Source organism: Gymnoscopelus braueri (genome assembly GCF_963280865.1).
Source record: "Gymnoscopelus braueri genome assembly, chromosome: 17".
NCBI classification, from domain to species: domain Eukaryota; kingdom Metazoa; phylum Chordata; class Actinopteri; order Myctophiformes; family Myctophidae; genus Gymnoscopelus; species Gymnoscopelus braueri.
The window spans coordinates 15,068,565-15,095,549 of record NC_137617.1 but is presented as its reverse complement, the minus strand read 5'-3'; the positions used below and the strand labels follow the sequence as shown (position 1 = coordinate 15,095,549).

Genomic DNA, 26,985 nt, shown 5'->3' with positions numbered 1-26,985 from the left:
AATGAGACAACATAATGCGCAGTAGATTTAATATGCCCAGATAGTTGTGTTTAGGCGTGTGTGTGTGTGTGTGTGCGGGCCAGCGTATGTGTGTACTTGTACTGCCATTTGTGTGAGAACTAAATGTCCTCTCAAGGATAGAAAGATGATTAAAATGACAGAAAGTGAGGACATTTTGAAAGCTTGGCATGGGGCCCAAGGTTCTACAGGCCTTCTACAGAGGCATCAGGGAGAGCATCACTGGTTGCATCACTGGGAATTGGACTGACCTCAACCACAAAGCTTTGCAGAAGGTCATGAAAACATCAGTGGATGTGCGTATGTGCCCTCCATCCAGGACACATACGACGAATATCAATATCACCATTGAGTCAAACTTTTGCCTCGATTATGATTAATGAACGATTATAAAAAGAAAGTGATAATAGCAGATCTACAAGCTCACAACGCGTCGCATGACAACTATTTTCACTATTTTTGTACACCACCATTGTACAACGTGAGTGATTATTCATATATTCATACAATTAGATTTTTTTTTATGTTGATTTGAAAAAAATATATATAAAGAGAGAACCCTGCTTCTCGATTATTTGATTAACCTAGATGAGCTAGATGAAGTCGGGTTTATTGGTTCTAAATATCAGTTTCAATATATTTTCGGTTAATTGAACAGCCCTATGTTGTGTGAAGTGAACACAGCCTGTAGGCTTATCAGGCTACATAAATAGCCACAAGGCCACTGGCAGGATCTAAAAAGCTACTTCCCCCGGACAATCAGGCTTATGAACAAACAGACCAGGGAAAAACTTAAGTGGCGGAGTTAACCCTGAAGCAAGCCACTTTGAATATCAAAAACATATGCACACAAGGTTAATGTCCACGTACATACAGTACATACAGAGATAAATGCATAGATATTCATACATACATACTGCGCAATGTGCACATGCACATAGGGTTAACATCTCGATGTAGGAACCAAGCACACAGCACCTACAAGTACCTCAAAGATGCTGTGACCAATGTGATCTATGTTTATTATTATTATAAAAGTGTAGCTCAAAAGACGGCACACATTAAACTGTATACAACAGTGGACAACTGAGAACACATTCTCTAGGGACAAAATAAATATCCACAGACAACAGGACGATAAATCAACAATTCTGATAAACAAACTCACTCATTATAAGCACAACCGCAGCACTTCACTCTCACTGCACCCCACGCTCTCACAGAAGAAGTCGCCCACCTATCACTGTCTACCACAGTTGTTCTTCCTCTCTCTCCCTCTCTCTCTCTTTCTCTCTCTCTCATCTACCCATCTACATGTATCTGTCTCTGACTCACAACTTGCCTCCAACTTGCCTAAATTAAAGGTGTAGGAGTAGGAGACACCAAAAACCTTTTTTTAAGCTGTTAACGGATGTAGAGTTGTTGCTTGTGATAAGACACGTTCTTCATATTATTGCGCATTTGTGGACTGCTACTCTTTTGGATAAATCTGCTTGTTTTCCTTTTCCGGGGGTTGAAAATAAAACAATCTGCACACCTCATTGGATATTTGCCAACTCCTTACTTTTGGTCCCAAGCTACCGTACTGTTTAATGGACACAGTCTCTCCCGTTCATTTTCGAATCTAAAAGAGTATAGACATTCACTCAATTATTGGTTGAGGATGAGGGAGTCGTTGGACTGGGGGCTGTAGTTTAGCTGTCATGGATGATGATTTGCAGACATCCGATACCGATTTAAGTAAACATTTCGGGAGATTTACACTCCTCTCCCGGAGTGTGAGAGATGATGTTCAAATCCGGGACACTTGGGCTCCTGTCCACTTGGAAAACTTCAGGGTAGACATTCCGCTCCCCCACCCACCTCCACTGCTGATCGACCATCTTGCAACGCATCGTCATGTGGTGCATTGAGAGCTTGTCAGCCTCACGAGGCCAGGCCTCCAATCAAAGAAATTAATGGAAAAAGTGAATAGAATGAGCAAGCTACTCACTCGCTAGAATTGTGCCTCACACCGGGTGCAGCTCGTTCTTAAAAAGGTGATGGCAGCCGACACTCTGATTAATGGGCGTGTTGAGCCAGCCGCCATCACATCGCACCCACATAATGCGCCCTGTAAATTGTAAAATTGGCGCGGACACACCCCCAAGGCACAAGTTAAGAGACCCTGCATCATGACGCAACGTTCCGCCATTAAAACAGAGCCTAGAGGATTTAGCTTTCACCCCCCCCCACCACCTCCTCACACACACCTCACACCCACACAGTTCCTCATTCTTCCTTTCTCCTCTCTCGTTGTTATTATGTCTTCCTGTGGCACCTCTCTCTCTATAAATGGTCACAATCAGACGTGATGGCAAATGCAGACAGAAAGAACTGATGGGTAATTTCCTTGGTGTCATCAACCCCCTGAGGAGAGAGCGCGCGCGCGCGCACACACACACACACACACACACACACACACACACACACACACACACACACACACACACACACACACACACACACACACACACACACACACACACACACACACACACACACACACACACACACACACACACACACACACACACACACACACACACACACACACACACACACACACACACACACACACGTTAGGATCCGATATAGTAGCTATTTAAGTTAGGTGAAAATTCTCTCTCTCCCACACGCAGTGTTAAAAAGCTTAGTGCACAATGCACATCATGTACTGTGACAATAGCCTAGGTGTTGGCACCTGCAACAAAAACCATTAATGTGAGCAGACATGATAAAAGAGTTTCTCTAAGTGCATCGTCAGGTTCATTAAAGATTCATCACTCACAGCGAAACACCTCAGTCATGCTGTCTTGCACTAAAGATCCCTTTTTTAACACAAAATGATTTGGTACTGCGGTTACTTGGCCAGTATATTATGTTGGGTGACGTTATATCGGATTCTTTATGCCAGCCGACAACAAATTTCGTCAGCAGATAGAAGTCTGAAACTCCAGCTTCAAGTATGGAGATTATTATTGTTGGAATGCAGAGTGAAAGAGAGAGATGATAATGTGGAGGAGAGGGAAAACAAAGGAATGAATAAAAAGTGGAAAAAGTGTATTCGATCAAATACTGAATGAGAGAGGTAGGTACTGTGTGTTTGTGTTTGTACTGTGTGTTTGTGTGTGTGTGTGTGTGTGTGTGTGTGTGTGTGTGTGTGTGTGTGTGTGCGTGTGTGTGTGTGTGTGTGTGTGTGTGTGTGTGTGTGTGTGTGTGCGCAGCTTCATTTTATGCCTTTACTTAAAATATAAAAAGTTGCAATATATGATTTGCAAGTGAATGTGAAGGAGAACTTCCTAAAAACCCTCCATGAGATTGAAAAGTGACATTCTACAGCCAGAATAAATAACAGGAAAGAATCCAATTCTACAGTAATGTAAAATAGACAACTGAATATATGCAAGGGATAATGAAAGGTGAGCGGGTCATTGTTGAGAAATTGCTGAGGAAATAGTCAGCTATTCATAGTCATTCACTCCACCACAAACCTCAGCGAAAACGTTGAACTTTCCTCAACTTTTTCCACGCGCTCACTCCACCTTCGGCACCGCATAGAGTAGACAATGCACGAAACCTCGAGATTTTCTCAGAACGCGTAACCGGAATTCCGGACATGGTGTGAATTTGGCATAGTCATAATACACACATACGCGCACACACACACACACACACCAAGAATACTCACTCAAATGCCTCAGAACTCGGCTCTCAGTCCTGAATACTAGACCCCGCCAACTCGGCATCATCTGGCTGGATCTCTGCTGTTTATTTTCATCAGTCTCTGACGCGCTTTGACATAATCTGTCTCTGAATTTCTGGCGACAGATACAGTGGTCAAAGTGTGTGCTATCCCTCTCCATTAATTACTTGGCCATCTGGTTCAGTGTTTGTTGTCATTTATGTATTATGTAATAACGACACAGATGAGAAGAGTACACCGTTTATTTTCTGATTGTGTAACAACGGTGCGGAAGAGCAATGAGGGACAGTTACAGACACATCTGTATGTGTACGGATGCTCAATACAAAAAGCAAAACCACATAACGTGACCATTCGTGGCTGTCGGGCGGATACCTCCTATGCCCAAAAGCGTTACTTTTCAGGAAATGGAAAATGGAAGTGTTCTGATGGATCAAATGTAGTTTTTACTTAGTCCCAAGCTCTTGTTAATAGCATCGGTTCAATATTTATAAAACCCACAGCACCCTTAAACACTTTTGTTTACAAAATATTTCAAAAATAGCAAAAATGGCCAATCTACAAGCTCAAAACGCTGTCGCACAGCGACAGCGTTTTGAACTTGTAGATCGACTATTTTTGCTAGATTTGTGTGACACTGTAGTATGACAAGTAGGGCATTAATTTACGAAATAATACAACGAAAACAACAATTTGCAGTCACACAGAAGGACTATCCTCAGCCAGACAGCCAACCATTCTTCAAAACAGTAAATGGTACGTTGCTGACAAGACTGCAGAAATAAAACAATATAAATCACAAGCGCATCGAGTGTCCGATCGATCACACACAATGTTCTGTCTGAACTTGGTTCGGCTAGGTAGAACATCTTGGAGGTGCAGGAACTACGGAACAAAGTAAGGTACTGCATGCCGAAATTCTGAATGACGTCATTTTGTCCTTATTGACCTGCCCTAGCCGAACAAAGTTCATGTTCGGTGAGAGAGAGAGAGAGAGAGAGAGAGAGAGAGAGAGAGAGAGAGAGAGAGAGAGAGAGAGAGAGAGAGAGAGAGAGAGAGAGAGAGAGAGAGAGAGCGAGAGCGAGAGCGAGAGAGTGTGTGTGTGCAGAAACGCTACGAGCTTGAGTACGAAAGCGAGTAAGGGGTTTCTGGGTAGTTCTGATGTGTATAAATAGCGCCAGGTAGATTGGTAAGGGGGCGGAGTAAAGGTGTGTATCCCCGCCTCCTGAACATCTGTTGTTCCAACGCCATTGTGTGTGTGTGTGTGTGTGTGTGTGTGTGTGTGTGTGTGTGTGTGTGTGTGTGTGTGTGCAAAGGCATTTTTAATGGAGTAAAAGTATTTGTATCAAAATGTACTTAAAGTACCAAAAGTAGAAAGTACTCACCATGCAGCATGTCCAATTTCATAAGTTTTCAAATGAATTAAAAACTTTTGAAAATAGCAGATCTACTGTAGATCGCATTGTAGATTTTCAAATGGCCGAAATATAAGGCTGAAGTGGTTAATATGTTTTGTAATAATAATCAAAATCTACGAAGTAACTAGTAACTAAAGCGTTTAAATAATTGTAGTGGAGTAAAAGTATAATATTTGCATCTGAGATGCAGTAGAGTAGAAGTAAATGTACTGAAAATTGGAAATACTCCAGTAAAGTAAAAATACCTCAAAATGTACTGAGTAAATTAACTTTACGTTTTAGTTTTTAACATGACTTTACACCACTGAATGTGAGACGACAAACCAAATAAAAGAGGAAGATCGATCGAGGCACAGAAATAATAAAAGAAAGAGCACAGCGTCAGAACACTTCTCTTTTCTTCAGTGTGCTGTGAAGACGTGAGCCTTAATCAAACACTTTAACCAGATACTGTACATTAAAGTCATAAAGGTAGAAATGGCCGTGGCTTTTCATTCTGAAAGCATTGAGATCCAAGAGGAAGAGGATTACGATGATATCGAGGACAAGACTACTGAAGATGATGTAAAGTATGAGAACGTTGAGACCAAGACTTCAGCTCAGAAACATCCACGGAAGAGGCTGCAGTCTGGTAAGAGAGTAGTAGGCCTTAAATTATATTTGTCTGTGAGGCGCCTAATTGCTTTCTTAAAAGTTTAAATGAGACCAGAGAGACTGGCATTAAATCATTAAGACCTGAGGCCGATTCTACAAATGCCTTCTAAATCGGTAGTTCTCAAACGTTCAAGATTTTTTCAAAAATGTTCAAAAATAGCAGATGTACAAGCTCGCAGCGCGGCACAAAGTGACACGCTGTGAGCTTGTATATCTGCATTTTTTTAATAGCCAACTATAAAATCTAAAATAACATACTTTCCCGGTTTCAATGGGTTAAGTCACACAAGTTGGTATAGAGGAGAGATCAGTTTTAGTATTAGTATTTATACAGCCACAACTACAACTACAAAAAGGCCTAACTAATGAATAGACAACGCCTTTTTACATTAAACGTTACAAAAGGTGACTACATATAGCGGCCGCTTTTACTAAGGCACTTATCAGAGCACTTCTTTTGGCCAAGCAGAGTGCTTTTAAAAGTTGAGAAATTACAATAGTTTAACTTTTTGAGAAATGGGCGTATGACTTGTACCACCTTTTTATCCAGCTGTTTGTGTACATGACGGTACACAAATGCTGCTCGTCTGAGCCAGTGGTTCTCAACCTTTTCAGGCCACGACCCCCCAAAATAATCATATTTGAACTGGGGACCCCCCAAAATAATTATATTTGAACTGGGGACCCCCCACCCTGACAAGCACCCTGACACAGCAGAAGAGTTGAGGTATTAAATTTAGTTTGACTCGGTTCCACAGATAAATATTGTGAAAATAGCCATAAAATAGTCACATGTTTTGCCTATTTCTTATATTATTTTACAATTTGGCCAATGTTTGACCAGTTTTTATAGTAGCCTATAGTTTTTTGTGCAGTAATGGTATTTTTTCTTTTTTTTTGTGCTTAAATTGTCACTTTACTATCAGCTGGGACCCCCCACCCCCCCCCAATCATGTACGTACCCCCCTGGGGGTCCCAACCCACAGGTTGAGAACCACTAGTCCAAGCTGATGGTATCTCTGTGGTCCGCTGTCAGCCACGGAGGCACCCACACCAAACTACCACCATCATCCCTCCTCTTCTTCTGTTCTTTATAACCAGTGGTGGACAGTAATGGAGTAAATGTACTTGAGTACAGATTCTGAGGATCTGTACTTTACATGAGTATTAGTATTTTTGGGCGGTGAAACCGCCCCTATAAGTGAGATTTGGAAAAATGTACAAATATCTTGGGCAGTGAAACCGGCCCTAAAAGTGAGGTTTGGAAATTTGTACAATTATCCTGCGCTGTGATTGGCCAATCACAATCTATTCAGGACTGTGATTGGTCAGTGTCACATGACACATGTGCATAGCCCTATATAAGCAACCATAACTTAAAAAAAACCAAATTATTGTTTTTTTTAAGTTATGGTTTTGTCCATCATAAAGTGTGTTTTACAAAAGATAAATGTATTTATCTTTTGTACATGATTGATCGACTCCATTCAGTATTGTGATTAGCTAGCAAGACACATGCTGACACTAAGTGGCTCTTTCAGATCAAAGCATATATATTGGTTGACTCCATTCAGTATTGTGGTTAGCTAGGAAGACACCGCCCACTTCACACAGGGTGTGATTTTTTTATACTTATTACTCTTACTTGAGTACATTTCCAAGACAAATATTTTACTTTACTTTACTTGCAACTACTTGCAACCATTACCCCCAATGGCAGTTGCAAGGAGTTGCATTGGAGCGGTTGACCTTGAAACGGTTTTGTTGCAAGGAGACTAATTGCATTGTTGCGGTTTGGTCTTTAGGGTGGCTGTTTTCTTGTCTTCCCTAAAATGCAATTGGCCACACTTCTGCTCTCACACTGGCCGTGTTTCTGGCTTCCCCCTCCGCTCGCCTCTTTGATACATCTTGTATGGGTGTATAGAGGAGTAAAAGTATTTAGTTCTGGTTCCTCAGTCATTTCTATGTTTTTATAGGTGTTTCTGCAGGCTTTGTATAATGTAGTGGTTCTACAAGCACATCAGGTGGTTTCAGAGAGTTACAAGGTCCTATAAATTTATTGTGAAAACATTACAGTAATTAATTGATATAAAAATTAAGAAATGTACTTCTACTTTTACTTGTACTTTAAGTATTTTTCAAAGCATGTACTTTGGAATACTTAAGTATATTTAAAAGCAATGACTTTTTTACTCTTACTTGAGTAACATTTTGACTGAGCTACTTTTACTTATAGTGGAGTAAATTTGACCAAGGAGTATCTGTACTCTTACTCAAGTACTGGGGTCGAGTACTTTGTCCACTTCTGTTTATAACAAAAATATATACATAATAAATCTATTATTACCGAATATACAGTAATTACATCATATTTACTATTCATCATGGAGTTGTATTTTCTTAAAGGCAGACCAGACCTATTCATAAATCGGTAATTCATTCACCATTAATACGTTCGTTGTGGTCTGTTCGTTTGACAGTTTGACCATAAAAGATCGCTAAATAATATGCCATGTATGTTGCTCAGTCTTGAATAATCTCACATCTACACCTACTAGTTTAAAACTGTATACATATTCTGTACTTTCCTTATGCTTCTGGCGATCACACAAGACACAACGGCCCTCACACACCCGCTCCCTTCTTCTTCTTTTTTTCATTCTCCCCCCAGCAGAATAAAGCTAAGGCTATAGATATAAATGTGTCTAAACCCATTTAGACCTGAGGCCAATTTTAAATCTAAATCCTAACCTAAGTTTTCTGGAAAAAAAATCAAAAAACTATTTTTGGGTTAGGGTTAAACCATGTTGCTATTGTTGTTGTCGGGTGGAAACCTTGAATGATATATTGCACTTTTACCTTAGCGCTAGGTATACTCTTAGTTGCTTGTTTTAGAAGAGAATGCACTTAAGACTTCTGGTGATCAGTAGCTTCGTTCCCTACCTACTGTATGCTGTATTTACTTATTGTAAGTTTTGGATAAAAGCGTCTGCAAAATGACTAATGTAATGTAATGTATGTCCAAATCCGTTCCTTTTTTATTATTATTTTAAAGCACACATCGTCTTGCATCACGAGGCGTTGTGCACTTGTAGATCTGCAATTTTCACTATTTTTAATTGTTATATACTTTTGTAAGACACTCTTGTATGATGAAGTAGGGCTTTAATTTATGAAAATAATATTCAAATTTGAAACTGACCTTTATGTGCACTCATTTTTGTTATTTTTATATTAGCACATTGCATTCACTTCATCTGCTGTAGTTAAACCATACAATATATTAATATCATATAAACATCACATGTCGCTATCTTCCTTTGGCGTTTTATTTCTAAGATTTACAAAGAATAAAAAAAAACATAAGCCATATATTGCAGCAATATCACTCAGATTATAAACACATCATTGGGGATTCTTAATGCTGTAGTTTTATCTCTAACACTAAAATAGAAATCCTAAACAACTTTCTAACTTTTCAAACAAGATATTAACTGATATTCCTCCCTCCTATTTCTCACGTGTGTGTGTGTGTGTGTGTGTGTGTGTGTGTGTGTGTGTGTGTGTGTGTGTGTGTGTGTGTGTGTGTGTGTGTGTGTGTGTGTGTGTGTGTGTGTGTGTGTGTGTGTGTGTGTGTGTGTGTGTGTGTGTGTGTGTGTGCGCGCGCGCGCGTGCGTGTGTCTCCAGTCAGAAGACGGTACAGACTGGTTGGATTGGGTTTTGGATTGCTTTGTGGTGTTCAAGCTCTGCTCAACATTGGTCTCAGACTCTCTCTCTGTAAGTCAAGTTTCAGAACAGTGTGTTTTATTTCAATGTTCTATATTTCTATGATTCAAAATGTATTCATTTTATTTTCAATATTAGCAAATATGATACCCCATAAAATAAATTAATAGTAGCTGTAGATTTAGTAGTTTGACCCCACTAGGCAGCCATTTGGCTTATAGTTTTCTTTGAGTGAGCCTAAACTCCAACATAATTCAAATGAACTACACAAACCAGAAAACCAGCTGTCATGTCAAAGCTGCCTACAGCCCTGCAAGATAGCATGGGAAATGGATGCGTCTGATGTGTCTCGGCTTGTGTTGGCTACAACAAAAATAGCAGATCTACAAGCTCGCAGCGCAGCACGAAGTAACGGGCTGCGAGCTTGTAGATCTGCTATTTTTGAATAGTCAACGCAAAAATATAAAATGACACAGATGCTTTCCCAGTTTTAATAGGTTAAGAAGGTCAGTTCAGAACAAAGTTGTAAATAAAACTTATCAGTTTGTTTGATTCTCCTTCTTACAGATTCTGAACTGATTAAAGAGAACAACAACCTGGTCAAAGACCTGGACCAGATACAGTCCAGATACAACAACGGAACTGAACAGAAGGACCAGTGTGGTCTAGACCTAGACCACCTACAGTCCAGTTTTGACCATCTACAGTCCAGATACAACAAACTAATTCAACGAAACGACATCAAGAAGATTCTTTGTGGTCAGTGAGACATCAAAGTCGTTGTTTTTTTGTTTAATTGTTATACCATGTTGTTCATCATTTATCATTAATCTAAGCGAATGACAAAAAAGTGACTACGTTTGTTATTTTGTAATTAGAACCACATGGATTTACATTTGCTGGTGGTGTGTGTTATTACATCTCTACTCGGACGACAACCTGGGAGCAGAGCAGACAAAACTGTAGAGACAGACGATCAGACCTGATGGTCATAAACAGCAAAGAAAAGCAGGTGTGTGTGTGTGTGTGTGTGTGTGTGTGTGTGTGTGTGTGTGTGTGTGTGTGTGTGTGTGTGTGTGTGGTAACCTATCTATTGTATAGTTCGTACTTCAGTAACCAGCAGCTTTTCTGTCCAGGACCTTGTGACTGCTGTGAACAGACGTAATTTGTGGCTGGGTTTGACTGACAGAGAGGAGGAAGGAGTGTGGAAATGGGTAGATGGAACGACACTGACCACACCAACGTAAGACTTTACATTCATTATTTTATTATTCATTTAAACTCATCATTATAAACCCATTTCACATACAGGGATTTCATCTTCGTAATACTTTTTTCTTAATGGCATTACATCTTACAATACAATACCAGCCAACCACACTGTCAACACAAGTATACATGTTGTTTATTTCACTATTATGTTAATTTGCATCTAATATCTAGAACATAATTTGAGGTCATGGTTAAATGTAATGTAAATGTTTTGTAATTAATTAAATGTTCCTAGGTACTGGCGCCCTGATGAGCCTAATAACAGTGGAGATGAAGACTGTGTTGAGCTTCAAGGTGGGGGATGGGTCGACAGGTCATGTTTTGCCCTGAACCTTTGCATCTGTGAAATAGTTTTCTAGTGAAATGTTGGTACAACTACAAGATGTCAAATTTGGACAAATTGTACTTTGTACCAATTGAAATGTTATCTTTATTCAGAGGCACCTGCAGGAGGATACCTGCCCTTTTGCACCTGATGCCCAAAGTGCCCTTTAAAATTGTTTAATTAAGACCTGCCCAACACCCATTACATTTTTTAAATAATGCATTTTCTATAATAATCATCATTTATAATTACATTATAAAATACATGAGGTGGCTGCCATCAGTCAGGTTTCAGTTCCAGTTTTCACTGAAGCAGTGACATCATGTTCCCTCCCACCTCGTTATGCTTTACAACTGCAACCACCATGAGACAGACCATGAGACACAGTAAGGAGTTCTATTGTACGTTTAATTGTACGATTCACTGATTTATACTCCCTACCCCATCCATAAATTGTTGCTTTTATACTTAAATGTTTGTGCAGATTACACAAATGACATACAGTATATTCATAAGTGAGTTTTTGTGAGCTTTTCAGAGATGGAATTGTCTCTGTAATTGCTTTCCCCTACTTCCAATCAATGTGATTATTATCTGTCTCCTGGTTGTAGCTGCAAAGTTTAAGACTACATTTTTTTATGTAGCTTATAATATTTCTGCTTTGTCTGCTCAGTGTTGAACTAAACTTATACTTTCTATCAGCACCATACTGGATGAGAAATATAGGCTTTTCTGTAAATGTCCTCTATTCACCTGTTTCCTAGGCTGTGTGTTTTCCACTTCCTGTCGATTTCATTGGATATCATTGGTCATCTGACCAGTTTCATTGGATTAAATTGACAGGAAGTGGAAAACACACAGCCTAGGAAACAGGTGAATAGCCTATTATTGTGTAGATGTAATTGTATTTCACAATGTTGGATCATTCATGCACTGTATTATTTTTCCTATTTTTGTGGTTATTTTCTTTTCTAGCTATTCGATTGTATTGACATATGTATTGGATCTGTTATAATTTCATGTGACATTATGAACTTGAATTGATGTAAATCTGAGTCTTCACCTGTTCTCCATTCCACTCTGTAAGTTCGACCAGTAGAACCGGTCCCAATTCTGGTTGATTGAGTGGTTACACCCTGCTGATCTGCAATGGGTCTCATCTGTGAAACGTTGGTGTTGTCTGTCTCCGTGTCCAAAATAAAATATTGGCATCGGCAGCTACGAATGTGCTAGACACTGCTTGATTTTTCAGTAGTTAGGAATTATGCCATCTACAGTATAACTCTGATGACATCACTGAAACTCACCTGAGCGTGTCAGGTGAGGTGTTAAGCCCTGCCCAGAAAAAAAACTGCTCTCAGCAGGAAATGCCCAAAACAAGGCATTTCCTTCTCTTTAATGCTATTACATTGGCTATTGAAAATAGCAGATCTAAAAAGTTCAAAATGTGTTGTGATGTGATGCATTTTGAGCTTTGAGATCTGCTATTTTCAAAAAATCGTGTGTATGGGGGTCCCTGCCTGGCACGAAATATTTTCAGATCGGGGTCCATGGTCAAATACATACAGTATTAAGTTAGGGTCCTTTAAGGTGGCGCAAAAGTAATGGCGGATTCGGCCAAGCCCCGAAATACCGGTATGTGTGTCTCAAAGAATAGCAAACGACAAGATCAATGATGTCACGACTCAATAAAGAACTGGGAGCAGCAATGGCCGACAGGACCCAGTGGAAAGACGTGGCATCTCGATGAACTAATGTTGCTGGGGACCCCCTGTAACCCCCTCAAGGACCCCTGGGCATTCTCCTAAATAAATAAATAAATAACAAGCAAAGTTGGTTCAGTATGGTACAGTATGCTTCCCTACAGTCTAAAGAGACTCCATCTTTAATAATAAATAACTATGACTATGAATGTTGTTTTATCTTAAGAACTATATTGATATAAAAGTATAATCAATGGTGAGTTATAACAGCATAATGATACTCTAGCTGATGTCCGTGTGAGAATAAAAACCACATGTTCAGACCTGCAGTATAAGACAGACCACATCCTGTTGAAGATGACTCTTAGAATTATTTTTTAAAGTTCCTCTGTTTCTCTGTACTTTTTCTTCTTAGAAACCCAGAGAGAGAGAGAGTGAGAGAGAGAAAGAAAGAGTTTGGAGCAAATCTCACAAACTGCTGGATCGTTTTTTGCACGCTGTCAGTATAGGCCAAGGATATATATTTTTTTTAAATCGGCTTCATGTTCGCCCTATATCAGGGACCCCCAGAAGCAAAGATTTGCGCAAATTGTCACAATTATTTTCAAAAATAGCAGATCTACAAGCCTGTGCGTGCTATGAGCTTATTATCTGCTAATTTTGAATAGCCAAAGAAATCTAAAGTGACGCAGATGCGTTCCCGGTCTTAATGGGTTAAGAAATAATACAAATAACAAAAGATACAAATATTTTACACAGAAGTTTATCTCACTATGTGAGACTGAAAGTGGTCAAGAGGGTGGAGGGTGTGTGGTGGTGTGGGTGGAGGATGGGGTTGAGGAGGGGGAGGGGGAGGAGGTGAATGCACTGCCTCTGCTAAGAGGAAACAACGGGAGGAAGGAGGGGGAGGGGGGTGGATGATATGACAACTCATAATTTCATAAATTAAAGAGCACCCTTCTCTATTGTTAATTCTGTTGCTAAGAGGTGAACCATAACAAATACCTGCAAGATGAATTCAAGTCATGAAGGTAGAAATGGCTGTCGCTTTACATTCTGAAAACATTGAGATCCAAGAGGAAGATGATGATGATGAGGAAGAAGATGACATAATCTATGCAAATGTTGAGACCAAGACTACAGCTCAGCAGAAACATCCACGGAAGATAAGATCTGGTAAGAGATGTTACTACAAATCACAAAAAATATACTGCTAAACTTTTTAAGCAAGAGGTTGAAATACTTTAACTGATCTTTAACTACCTCTTTATTCTCTCTCTGTGTGTGTGTGTGTGTGTGTGTGTGTGTGTGTGCGTGTGCGTGTGCGCACGAGAATCAGAAAAGTGGGCATCTGTCCTTCCAGGACACACTGTCTGCTCTCTGTTCAAGGATGATTTATACCTAGTTGCACACCTGTGTCACACACCGCAAATAGCAGATCTACAAACGCACAACACGTCGCAGCGCGAGGCGTCGTGAGCTTACAGATCTGCCATTTGCGGTGTGTGTGTGACACGACGCGCAGTCAAGTATAAATCACCCTTGAACAGAGAGCTCTGATCGAGACACACGCAGGCCCATTATGCTGTTTATCTGACTGCAACAGAGAGTGTACTCAAGAGACACCGCTTCATGTCTGGTGTGTGTGTGTGTGTGTGTGTGTGTGTGTGTGTGTGTGTGTGTGTGTGTGTGTGTGTGTGTGCCGCGTAATGAAAACAATACTGTGCCATCAACTAATCCAGCAGGCACCTTTCATTATCGGTTTACTGAAACCATCTGCTATATGGAAAGGTGTTTGCCATGTCATTATTGTTAAATAGAATAGGGAATAGTGGCACCTGCGGAACCGGCGTGTGTGCACACATGTACACACACACATAAATGTGCTCGCAGCCGTGCACACACAAACACATTTTAATGTATTAGCTGAGCGGCACAAAGCTCATGCAAAGCGATTGTAATGAGGTCTGCATTTCTATAGTACATTTATCCAAAGTGCTACACAATGCGCGTCACACACACACACACACACACACCCCCCCCCCACACCCCCCCCCCCCCCCCCCCACACACACCCCCCCCCCCCCACACACACACACACACACACACACACACACACACACACACACACACACACACACACACACACACACACACACACACACACACACACACACACACACACACACACACACACACACACACACACACACACGTTGAAGTGGACAGAATATGTAAGCTATCCTCCCAGCCCCTCTATGCTGAGCAGTGGGGTGGGGTTTAAACCAGATGGCTAGAAAAGTGCAGAATGAGTGGGCATGCGAGTCACGAGCCAGAACATAAATAATACATAAAATAAGCAAATGTCGTAATCTTTTAATTAACATCCGGACATCAACGTAACAGGGGCCAGCTCCTGGTTAATTAATTGCCGTAATCGATTTCATTTTCCTCATTATATTCACTGTAGATTGACTGTAAATATGTTCCATACTCCCACTGTGGTGCTGGCTGACACTATACATATATCAGCCTCACATCATTATTAACCATATGTCCATATTACTGGTGATCGATTGTACACTGATACAGTAATTATGCCTATATTTAACGTGGTGGTGGTACACAGACAGACAGATGGACGAACAAACACAGCGGCAATGGGAAAATAATCGATCAGGGTGAATTCCTTTTGTTAAAAGTTCTTTGTTCAAAAGTTCAAGCTCTATAATCATTAACCCATTAAGACCTGAGGCCGATTCTACAAAGGTCTTCTAAATCCCAACAGTTTTCTATATCAGTGGTGCTCAAACTTTTTCATGTCAAGGACCCCCAAAATGATTTGTATTTGGCCGCCAACCCCCATCTTAAAAAAAAATAATCAGGGACCCCCCAGAAGCAAATATTTGAGTTAAAATGTTTGCTTTAAAACAATATAAATTCAAAGATTTGCACACATTTTCACGATTTTTCAAAAATAGCAGATCTACAAGCTCGTAGCGCGGCACTCGGTGATGCGCTATGAGCTTGTAGATCTGCTATTTTTGAATAGCCAAAGTGTAAAATCATGCTTTTTAGCTCAAATCTAAAAATGATCTTGCTGGGTTAGTCTTTTGTTAAAAAAGTCAAAACTCTATAATTATTGCTATAGAGTGTTTGTTCAGTAACAGAGGTCTCCCCAGCTCCATCCACCCACCCGTCCATCCACCTGCTCCACGGGAGAGTTAGGGGTTCAGAATCCTGCTAAAAGACTTTCGCATGAAACAATGAGGAGCCAGGGATCAATCCGTTTCCCACAGCTGAGCCACTGCCGCCCCCTTTGTTTGTCTATCCATCTGTTTGTGTACTGTATTTGTATGTACTTAACGTCACTCTTACACTGGATGACAGCATCACACATTTTTACAAACAAACAATACACACACAATTGCCTTTAGCAGAGTATCCTGTATGCCAGTGGTTTTCAAAGTGGGGTCTGGGGACATTTGAATGGGTCCCCGAACAAAGTTAATTTCACTACAATTCAGTTCAGGTGAAATCACACACACACACATGTGACAGAAAGGAAAAACGATTACAAAAAGAGAGCGAGAGACAGAGAGGGAAGGGGGAAGCAAAAGAGACGAGAGAGCGAAAAAGGAGGGGACAGGAAAACACAGCAGAGAAGAGATGAAGTGAGTGATTTAATGTAAGGGGAGGAAGTAAGGGAAGGATATACGGTACATGTAGAAACCGATAGAGATAGAAAGAGAGAGCGAGAGAGACCAAGATAGAGTGAGTGAAAGAGATAGAGTGAGTGAAAGAGATAGAGAACAGACAGAGAAATTGAGAGAGAAAGAGAGAGAGAGCGAGAGCGAGAGCGAGAGAGAGGGAGAGAGAGAGAGAGAGAGGCAAGGAGGGCCATCAGAACAAAGATACAGAGAGAGAGAGAGAGTCAGAAAGAGAAAAAACAAGAGACAAGAAGAAAAGAGCAAAATGTGCTCTGAGGTTAAGAAACACCTCAGAGATCATTATGAAGGACAGTCGTTAATAAACACGAGACACATCCTATCTGTCACTGTTCTATAAATTCACAAAATCTCTGTGAGTGAGTGAATGTGTCTGTCCTTCACACATCTCGACAACCGCCCGACCGATCAGCTTCAAACTCAGCCCACGTATCGCCAAGGACCTGAGGGAGTACGGTGACCGCCGCAAAGTCAGTCTGATCAGCCATACATGCCCATATATAGGCATATATGGAGAACCAGTTTGTCCAGAACCACCGATCCGACTGATGTGCCCATTATGGGCATGTACCGATGACATCAGGGATCTTTGTATATGGACATAAAAGGGACACGGACAAACAGCGATACAAAGAGCTCCATATGTGGGCATAAAAGTCACACAGGCACTCAGGCAGACAGACGGACAGATACAGAGATCTCCATAATATGCAGTATGGAAATAAAATCTGACAGTGGTTTACTGGTACAAGGGGTATTTCATAACCGGGTGGGGCATGCATTCCCAACTTGCATCGTATTAACCCATTAAGACCAGGAACGCATCTGTCATTTTTTGATTTCTTTGGCTATTCAAAAATAGCAGATCTACAAGCTCATAGCGCGGCACTCTATGAGCTTATAGATCTGCTTTTTTTTTTTTTTTTTTCGTGAAAATGTGCGCAAATATTTGAATATACACTTTTTAAAGCGAACATTTGGAACTCAAATCTTTGCTTCTGGGGGTCCCTGGGACAAAAGGCTTTTGCAAATGTTTGTTTAAAAAATATATATATTCAAAGATTTGCACAAATTTTCACGATAAAAAAAAAATAGCAGATCTACAAGCTCATGGCACGGCACTCGGTGCAGCGCTATTAGCTTGTATATCAGCTATTTTTGAATAGCCAAAGAAATCTTAAAAGTGACACAGATGCGTTCCCGGTCTTCATGGATTAATTATAATAAAACAGCTGGCTGACTTTGTCCATGTGGCTCTCTCCTAGCGTTTGTGCAGAAACAATGGAACTCTTCTGAGCCGCGGGGCCTCTCAACGCTCAATGGCTCTCAAAGGGCCATTCACACAGAGCACTATAACTATAAAAAATATAGTTTTAAAAAAGTAGATTTTTTTATTTGAATCCTGAAAGTGGTGAACGATATTAAAGTTATCTTTATAGTTATAGTTATCATTATAGTTACAGTCCTCAGTGGTGTAATCGACACGGTGATAACAGCGAGAGACGTTGCGGACAAGCCGTAAAATCCAGACTGCTCACCAAAGAGCTGTGTGGAATTTCCCATTATCTCTCCCCCATCCTGACATCAAAGATGAAGACAACAGATCAGGAAAAGGGGGGGGAGAAAGCCAGGCCAACCAAATGGCCACATACACACACACACACACACAACTTCCCCCCTCTCTCTCTCTCACACTCTTTCTCCCTCTTTTTGAGCGCATGGAAAATTATGTTTTCACCACAAAGAAGACATTACACGTGACCTCATGGAGAGACATGTGGACAATAATGGACAATAATGTGAAAATGTAGTACTATGCTGTATTTCCAAATGTATGCCTGGTGTTTAGAAGTGACCGGGGCCTGACCCAAGGGGGGCCCATGGCTGACCTGGGTCATAAAACCACACGGAAGGGTTCTGCTTCCCCTCCCGGTGACTCAGAGTCAGCAAATCCCACAGCAGATAAGGATTTAGCATAGTAATGACATTTGACCACACTTCAAAGACATTTTAGGGTATATAGATCCCACACGAACAACACTCTTTGCTCAAAGCCGCCAAGGGATGAACCACCCCCTGGTTCTCCCATCACCAACCAACCAGCCTTCCTAGGGCTCTTTCAACACGGAACCACCAAGGAGGAGGTCGAGGTCCAGGCCACTGCAACCCGCAGCCGCGGCAAGAGCAGAGACGGATCAGAAGGCCTCCGCTCCACTCATCTCCATCGCACACGCACCCGAGCCGTGAAATGCGCCCTTCTCCAAGAGGACATCACCGCGGTCAACTCGGCGACCCGGCCTCCGCCACCGTCGACGCCAACTCAGTATTACCTTTACACTGAGATTCCCGAACTCTGAGACCACTCGCTAGAACCAGTGCCAAGTTGGGCTTAGAGCGCGACTGTGTACCTTTCTCCCGAAATCCAGAGTCTCCGGACTCAGGCCCCTATCCAGGGTCTAAAGGTGTGTTGAACCATTTTGATTTGTGCATTAATCTTAAGGCGACGTTACTGTGTTTACCAGAGAATATCTGTTATAGTTGAGCATAGCTCAGAAGGTTTTACAATAATGCATCTCCAATACGATTCCTTCTTTTACTCTCTGTGACTTTTTCTCTCTCCTGTTTTCTTATCTCCCCACATTAACTCCATACACAACATAAGTTTCTGTTTCCCAAGCGTTGCTTTATAAATACTTGTAACGGTGAAGTCTGAATAAACCCAATTTTATTGTGACAAGGAAAGTAATGATGTGTGGTGTCTTTTGTCCGACCAGTTAAAATGTATCTCTCTCTGATTAAACAGACATTTATATAAACCTGTCCAAGAACTCACGTTACATTACAGTGACGTAAGATTCAATAATAATAATATATATATATATACCTATATGTATGTATTATTATATTGTAATTGATTCATAAATTATATTTATATGGTTTATGAGCTAATTACGTCCTGTGTTCATATGCTGCGATCTCATCCAGTGTCATGATCATTACAGGTGGTGCCCCGTTATACGAGGCAGGTTTTTGTCTTTAAGCAGAGAGAATACTAGACTGTGTTGACAAATGATACCAAACATCTACGTTTGAAAACAAACGTGGGGAGCAGTAAGAGAAAAAAACCAACAGAACGCGCACCGCGCTTGGATAGGATGTATGTCAGCAAAATTACCGTGCCCTCTTTTTAACTAAACCCTGAGTCCCACTGCAGGCAGTGTGTGCGTCAGGCAATAGAAAAAAAATAGAGTGTTATTTCCCCCCGGAGATAATAAAAGAAAAAGTATTCTTTTAATGTGAGTCCAGCACTCAAAAGGTTGAAAAATATTCTTTTTAAACTAGCTACTTAGAAAGAGCCTTTCCCTTTTAAATTCTGACAAAGTTTTTACCAATGGCCAATTTATGAATAAACACCGACACTCGATGGTAATTAACTCGAGCCGGTAATTATAATAAGAAGAGAAAGCGAGATTAGTTAACACAAATCTAGGCTAAACCAAGGTAAAATTACGTCAAAACTGGACTGAGATTTATTAACTTTTGTAAGCTTGTTATAATCTCTAGTATCCTCTTAGACCGTTTATTAAATCGTCTAGGAGACGAGGATCTCCAAAAGTGAACCGCTACTGTAATGCTTCAGCTCACTTAGAATCCTAAAAAGCTAACAGATCAGATAAAGAAAAAGAAAAATACTCGTACTTTTATTTTTCAAACTGGTCCGTAATTTAACTGGTTTCGTGACGATTGCTGAGTGAAAGACTGGGATCGTGTTTGGCCACAGATAGACTAAGAAGCAAAAGACAGCGACAGAGCTGTGTGTTTTTTTTTCTCTCTGGTCAGAATGCACAGAGCTCATTCACAAATTCTCCAGCAAACGCCATTTTGAATTACGTAAGCAGACCCCGCCCGTTGGCAACGTGACAGCACGTACCACGGACACTAGCAGCTTAGGACTCCTCCTCCACCAACTCTGAGCTCCACAGAGCCAGGGAATTGAGGGAAAGTGGGCTTCCTTTGTGCGGGTACTTCTTGGAGTAACGCTCCAAGTATCACTCACGCTGCACTGTCAATCAAGCGACAGACACCCTTATGAGTTAATAACTATAAGTAAGCCGTTGTTAATTTTGGTATCCTCTGAGACAGTTTAATACAGTCTCATGAGAAGGGGAAATTCGAGTGAATCACTATTATAGCGCTTAATAGTCACTTAGAATCCCAGTAAAAGGCTTACAGATCAGACGAAGAGAAAGAGAATAGCCAAAGTCGTATCTTTCTTCTCTTAAAACTGATCCGTGATTTAACTTGTGCCAAGATTGCTGTCTGAAGGAAATTCGTGTTTCTAACACAAACAGCCACGGGCCCGTACAGCCTGCTGACTGACCCTCTCGTGACAATTCAGTTGGCGCCATTTTGGATTGCGTAAACACACCCCTCCCCCGTTGATAACGTCACAGCACGGGCAGAGGCTTTGTGGAGCTAAGAACTCCACCCCCACTACAGCCGAGCTCCAGTGAGACATTCACTTGAGATAAAGATCTGTTGTGGTGACGTTGTGTGAAGACAGACTGGTATCCAGTGTTATATTTAGAGGTTGTAGCTATGAACGGTGCGTTCGAATCGGCGAGAGTTTGACTGTGAGTTGACAAACAAAACCGGAGTGACAAAAGTTTCATCTGGGTCATTTGATTGACAAATCACAGACAGAGCCTGGTTGATCCAAACCCAACGGACCATATTAATTTTCTGAGTTAAAGTTTGAGCTCGTTTTAAAGTAAAGGGTTAATAAGTTAACTGCTTGATTCGGAAAGTTAATCTTAGTTCAGAATTGGAAACAGATTATTAATTTTTGTTCCTTTGTAAGAAGAAACACAATAAGTCTGAAGATTGCAGAGTATTTTCGGCTATAATTCCCGGAAATTTTTCAATGTTCCGGTTTCTAAAGATACTCTGCAGATTGTTCACGTTTATTCTGAAATTTCTATAAATGGATAGAATTATTTTTTTTAAAAAAAAAATAAAAAAAAAAATTGATTTTTTTTTTTTTTTTTTTTTTTTTTTAGAATTTGGATTAAACAATATTTTTTTTTTTGGATTAATTTTTAGAGATTGAATTTAGTTAAAGTTTAAAAAAAAAAAAAACTTTTTCTCACTTCTCTCTGATTAGTTTTTTCCAGATTTTAAAGAAAGGTTTTGTTTCCTCTCTTCTAATCTCGGTTATTTTGGGGAAAACCCAAAGGAACCTTCAAAGACTTTTCTCTCAATCAAAGATACTTTACTATTCGAACCGAATAAACGTTTATTTAAAAAAATAAAATAAACTAAACTAAGGAACCTGGGATTAATAATCCCTCTTAAATTTGTAGGTCTCAAACAAAGCTAAACACCTCAAAATAATTATCAGGGAAACCTTGTCTCATCTTCACACGGCCTACTAAGTACAATTCCACTGTTACTTCACCAGTATTGCTGCATGTACCACTCCTTCTAGTTTTGTCCAAAGTAATAGCTAACACTAGCTGAACATATTTGGACCAAATACCGAACCCTAGTAGTCGCTCCTTTCGCCCTGTCCATTAAGATGGCCTCTGTGAAACAGGTCGATGAGCTACAGGACAAGGTAAAGGATTTGGAAAGTAAAGCTGCTTTGCTGACAACAGCTGAGCAGGAAATAGTACAGCTAAAAAACCAAATTGCCACGATGGAATTAGCCGTAAAACAAACTCCACCTTCCCCCAGCGCAGGGACTGGACAATCAGGTCCCGCTGACGCGAGGATAATTCAGCTAGAAACAGAGGCGCTCGACCTTCAAGACCGCCTCTCTGAAGGACAATTAGTGAAAACTAGACTAACCCAAGCACTCCTGGATGTTCAAACTGATAACACTGACTTTCAAAGTCAAATTAGCGACCTGCGGAATGACGTAAACGTCGCCCAGGGTACGGTAACTGTCAGAGAACGCCTCATGGGGTCCTTAAGGGCGGAAATACATGGTTTTACACAGGAAAGGCAGGCATGGCATAAATACATCTCAGAAACGGACACTCTAATTGCAAAATTGAGACATGATCTGGAAGTCTCCACACACCAGGTCACTAGCCTAAAAATTGAAAGCCAAATTGCCAGCCATGACTTGACTAGACTAGCACATAGGGACACTGTTCTCCCGCCAGGGAGAGAAGTACTTCCCCCGTCAGGCGGAGCCCCGGCTTCCCTACCGGGGATACACCCTATGTACACTAGCCCAGGTCACGCTCTGCTAAATGGTAGTCAAACCTTTCCAAATACGGGGAGCCACCCTCCACCCTCTGTAACACCAACTGTCCAAAGGTATGAGGCGCCTCTCCCCTCCGGGCAAGCCGGCCTGAGCCTGCCGGGGCAAACCCAGCCAGTGCCACACGGTACAGGTACTCCCCCAAGGTCAGGAAACGGAACGGTGTCACCACGCGCTAACCCAGCCGGTCAACACCTAACCACTGACGATCTGAAAAAACTTGCTAAATTTATCCCACGCTTTAACCCCACAACAGATGGGGACGTGGATACCTACACCTATTTGGAGGACATTGACTACCATTTAGAAGAATATGCCCCTGTCACGTCTGAAACCAAATTAAGACTCATTACGCTAACCTCCAACCGAGAGGTCAGCAGTTTTGTTAGACGGCAGACAGAACAAACCCGCCAAGACTGGCAGGCTATACGTGCGGCAATTATCGAGGAATTTGCCGACCACCAAAGCAAGAGTGGTATTACCGCCGCCATAGGAGTTCACCACTCAAAGGACGAACCTATTAACGTATACTATGCAAAACTGCGTAGAGCGTACTTTGGCGATCAAAATCTACCCAATATGGAAGAAAACGAATACTTTAAAGCCTTGTTCTTAAGTAATTTGCATCCTTCCATTAAAAAGCAAATTCCCCTTGGGGTCGAACCGAGACATACGCAAGCTAACAAGCTCCGCAACCTGGCCCGAGAAGCGTTCGATAGAGATCGCACTAAACCCCAAGCCCATACGGTATGCCCAATAGAAAGCCTTGAACTTGAGGGGGGGCACCCTCGCACAGACAGGTCCAACAACGGACCGAGTGACTACCCCTCACATCAAGAGCAAAACGATTGGGAACAATATGAAACGCAAGACGACCGTGGTCAGTATAGGAGAAGCGACCGCCAGTCTCCCTCCTGGAGCCGACCTCGCTCCCCCTCATACGACCGCGATCGTCCCTCCTCCCAAGATCGTAGTCCAGACCGCGGTCGCTCGCTCTCACGGTATAACTCTGGGACAAGACCTGGATTCCCTGAGTTGGTACAACAGCTCCCAGCTGAAGTCCCCAGAGAATCACGATGGCAAAGCCCAGCCCGTGACGACAAGAATTTGAGAGAACCTAATCACTTTGTTCCAACGTATGCTTCATATGACACCACTTCACAATAGTTCGTGTTTCATCTAAAACATAAGGGGGGTCCGGTATATTTTTAACTTTTTGCGCATAGGTTTCTCAAACTTTGTGTCAAATGTTGAAAAATGGTTTACATTATCATTCATAAAACGTGACCAACCTAAGGGGGGGGCACGATGATACATACGTCAGGGTTACCACGCCAGACGTGGTGGCCCACAATGACAGCAACCCCGACCTGTATCTTGACACCAACACGGCCCAAGCCTGTTGGAAGTAGGACTACCTTCCCACCACAAGGTGGGATGACCGCCGTGTGTGTTGTATTTTGTTTTGAAAAAAAAAAAAAAAAAACCTTTATATACATTTTGCTTTGGCATTTTATTCTTACACTTTTATAGACATTTTTCTTTTGCATTTTAGTTTACTTTAAGTCAAAGGTAATTTTGGGTGCAATACCCGCCCAAACGGGCTCTTGTTTTACTGTTATAAAAATCCCAGCATGCGATCTTCCCCTTTCCTCCGGAAAGGCAAGCAAACTAAAACTTTAGCGCATACTGAGTGTGGCCCTACTCAAAACCACCTGTTAGGTTTCAAAGAAAACCCTGTAGGTTCAGTTAGATGTTGGGCTAATGTCTCATTGGCACTATGTTTTTGTTTTTTTATTCTTTCTCTGTTTTTCTCTTCTACTGGGCCCCCATAGAGATTCAGAACCCCATGTAATACCCTGTAAACACTGGCCTTGGCCAGAGTTAACTCCCCCGGTTCTAGGACACAGACGGTCCTGATATCAGCATGGTTTTATTGATTTCTTTTTGGCCCCATTAGAACCTTCTTAGCCAACAGCCAAGCCCGGCGGGCTAAGAACCCCATAGAGAAAGAACACCTTCTTTTCCCTCTCTCTCTCTCTGTCCTTTCACCTCTGTGCCTTTACGTAGGATGCATGCCACTAGACTATAGCAGTGTCGCCTTAGGGTTATTGCCAAGTCTAATGGTGGCCGCCCTAGAAGGCCAGATGGAATGTGTGCCACGCTGTGTGTTCTCTCCCTGTTATCCAGTCGCTGAAATTCTGGTACGCCAGCAGAAGACCCTGGACCTGCGGTCCGACCTTCGCTGGCCTAAATGGGGGTTTGTAATCGACACGGTGATAACAGCGAGAGACGTTGCGGACAAGCCGTAAAATCCAGACTGCTCACCAAAGAGCTGTGTGGAATTTCCCATTATCTCTCCCCCATCCTGACATCAAAGATGAAGACAACAGATCAGGAAAAGGGGGGGGAGAAAGCCAGGCCAACCAAATGGCCACATACACACACACACACACACAACTTCCCCCCTCTCTCTCTCTCACACTCTTTCTCCCTCTTTTTGAGCGCATGGAAAATTATGTTTTCACCACAAAGAAGACATTACACGTGACCTCATGGAGAGACATGTGGACAATAATGGACAATAATGTGAAAATGTAGTACTATGCTGTATTTCCAAATGTATGCCTGGTGTTTAGAAGTGACCGGGGCCTGACCCAAGGGGGGCCCATGGCTGACCTGGGTCATAAAACCACACGGAAGGGTTCTGCTTCCCCTCCCGGTGACTCAGAGTCAGCAAATCCCACAGCAGATAAGGATTTAGCATAGTAATGACATTTGACCACACTTCAAAGACATTTTAGGGTATATAGATCCCACACGAACAACACTCTTTGCTCAAAGCCGCCAAGGGATGAACCACCCCCTGGTTCTCCCATCACCAACCAACCAGCCTTCCTAGGGCTCTTTCAACACGGAACCACCAAGGAGGAGGTCGAGGTCCAGGCCACTGCAACCCGCAGCCGCGGCAAGAGCAGAGACGGATCAGAAGGCCTCCGCTCCACTCATCTCCATCGCACACGCACCCGAGCCGTGAAATGCGCCCTTCTCCAAGAGGACATCACCGCGGTCAACTCGGCGACCCGGCCTCCGCCACCGTCGACGCCAACTCAGTATTACCTTTACACTGAGATTCCCGAACTCTGAGACCACTCGCTAGAACCAGTGCCAAGTTGGGCTTAGAGCGCGACTGTGTACCTTTCTCCCGAAATCCAGAGTCTCCGGACTCAGGCCCCTATCCAGGGTCTAAAGGTGTGTTGAACCATTTTGATTTGTGCATTAATCTTAAGGCGACGTTACTGTGTTTACCAGAGAATATCTGTTATAGTTGAGCATAGCTCAGAAGGTTTTACAATAATGCATCTCCAATACGATTCCTTCTTTTACTCTCTGTGACTTTTTCTCTCTCCTGTTTTCTTATCTCCCCACATTAACTCCATACACAACATAAGTTTCTGTTTCCCAAGCGTTGCTTTATAAATACTTGTAACGGTGAAGTCTGAATAAACCCAATTTTATTGTGACAAGGAAAGTAATGATGTGTGGTGTCTTTTGTCCGACCAGTTAAAATGTATCTCTCTCTGATTAAACAGACATTTATATAAACCTGTCCAAGAACTCACGTTACATTACAGTGACGTAAGATTCAATAATAATAATATATATATATATACCTATATGTATGTATTATTATATTGTAATTGATTCATAAATTATATTTATATGGTTTATGAGCTAATTACGTCCTGTGTTCATATGCTGCGATCTCATCCAGTGTCATGATCATTACAGTGGGAACGGCTCCCTTTACTCTTCTGAGTGAATTGATGGGGATTACAACAGCTGGTCTTTCATCATGGTACACGCAGAGGCCCCGCTGTGTAGCAGCAGTCTGCTCCACAAAGTCATGAGTGCACACATCCCGGGCACTGCAAGGCAAGGCACCAGTGGTGGAAAAAGTACTCAAATTAGACCTGGAACCCTGTTACGTAACTATACCTTTCAAGCCGGGAACCCCTTTTGGGGTTGTTGTTGCTATGTACAGTATATAGCAATATTTTATATATATATATATATATATATATATATATATATATATATATATATATATATATATATATATAT

At 41.7% G+C, this 26,985-nt stretch overlaps 2 protein-coding genes across 2 annotated transcripts in view; one reads left to right on the top strand and one right to left on the bottom strand.

Moving 5' to 3' along the window:
* Positions 1–26,985, bottom strand: part of LOC308104882 (muscarinic acetylcholine receptor M3-like) — a 126,723-nt gene that overhangs the window by 19,791 nt on the left and 79,947 nt on the right. The gene's annotated exons all lie outside the window — the stretch shown is intronic.
* LOC308104994 (uncharacterized protein) lies at positions 5,659–11,913 on the top strand (the record flags this gene model as incomplete). Its single annotated transcript, XM_080455629.1, has 6 exons — positions 5,659–5,812; positions 9,523–9,612; positions 10,129–10,320; positions 10,440–10,573; positions 10,698–10,804; positions 11,069–11,913. The coding sequence occupies 6 exons, from the start codon at positions 5,659–5,661 to the stop codon at positions 11,190–11,192; spliced, it is 801 nt and encodes a 266-aa protein (XP_080311755.1). The 3' UTR covers positions 11,193–11,913.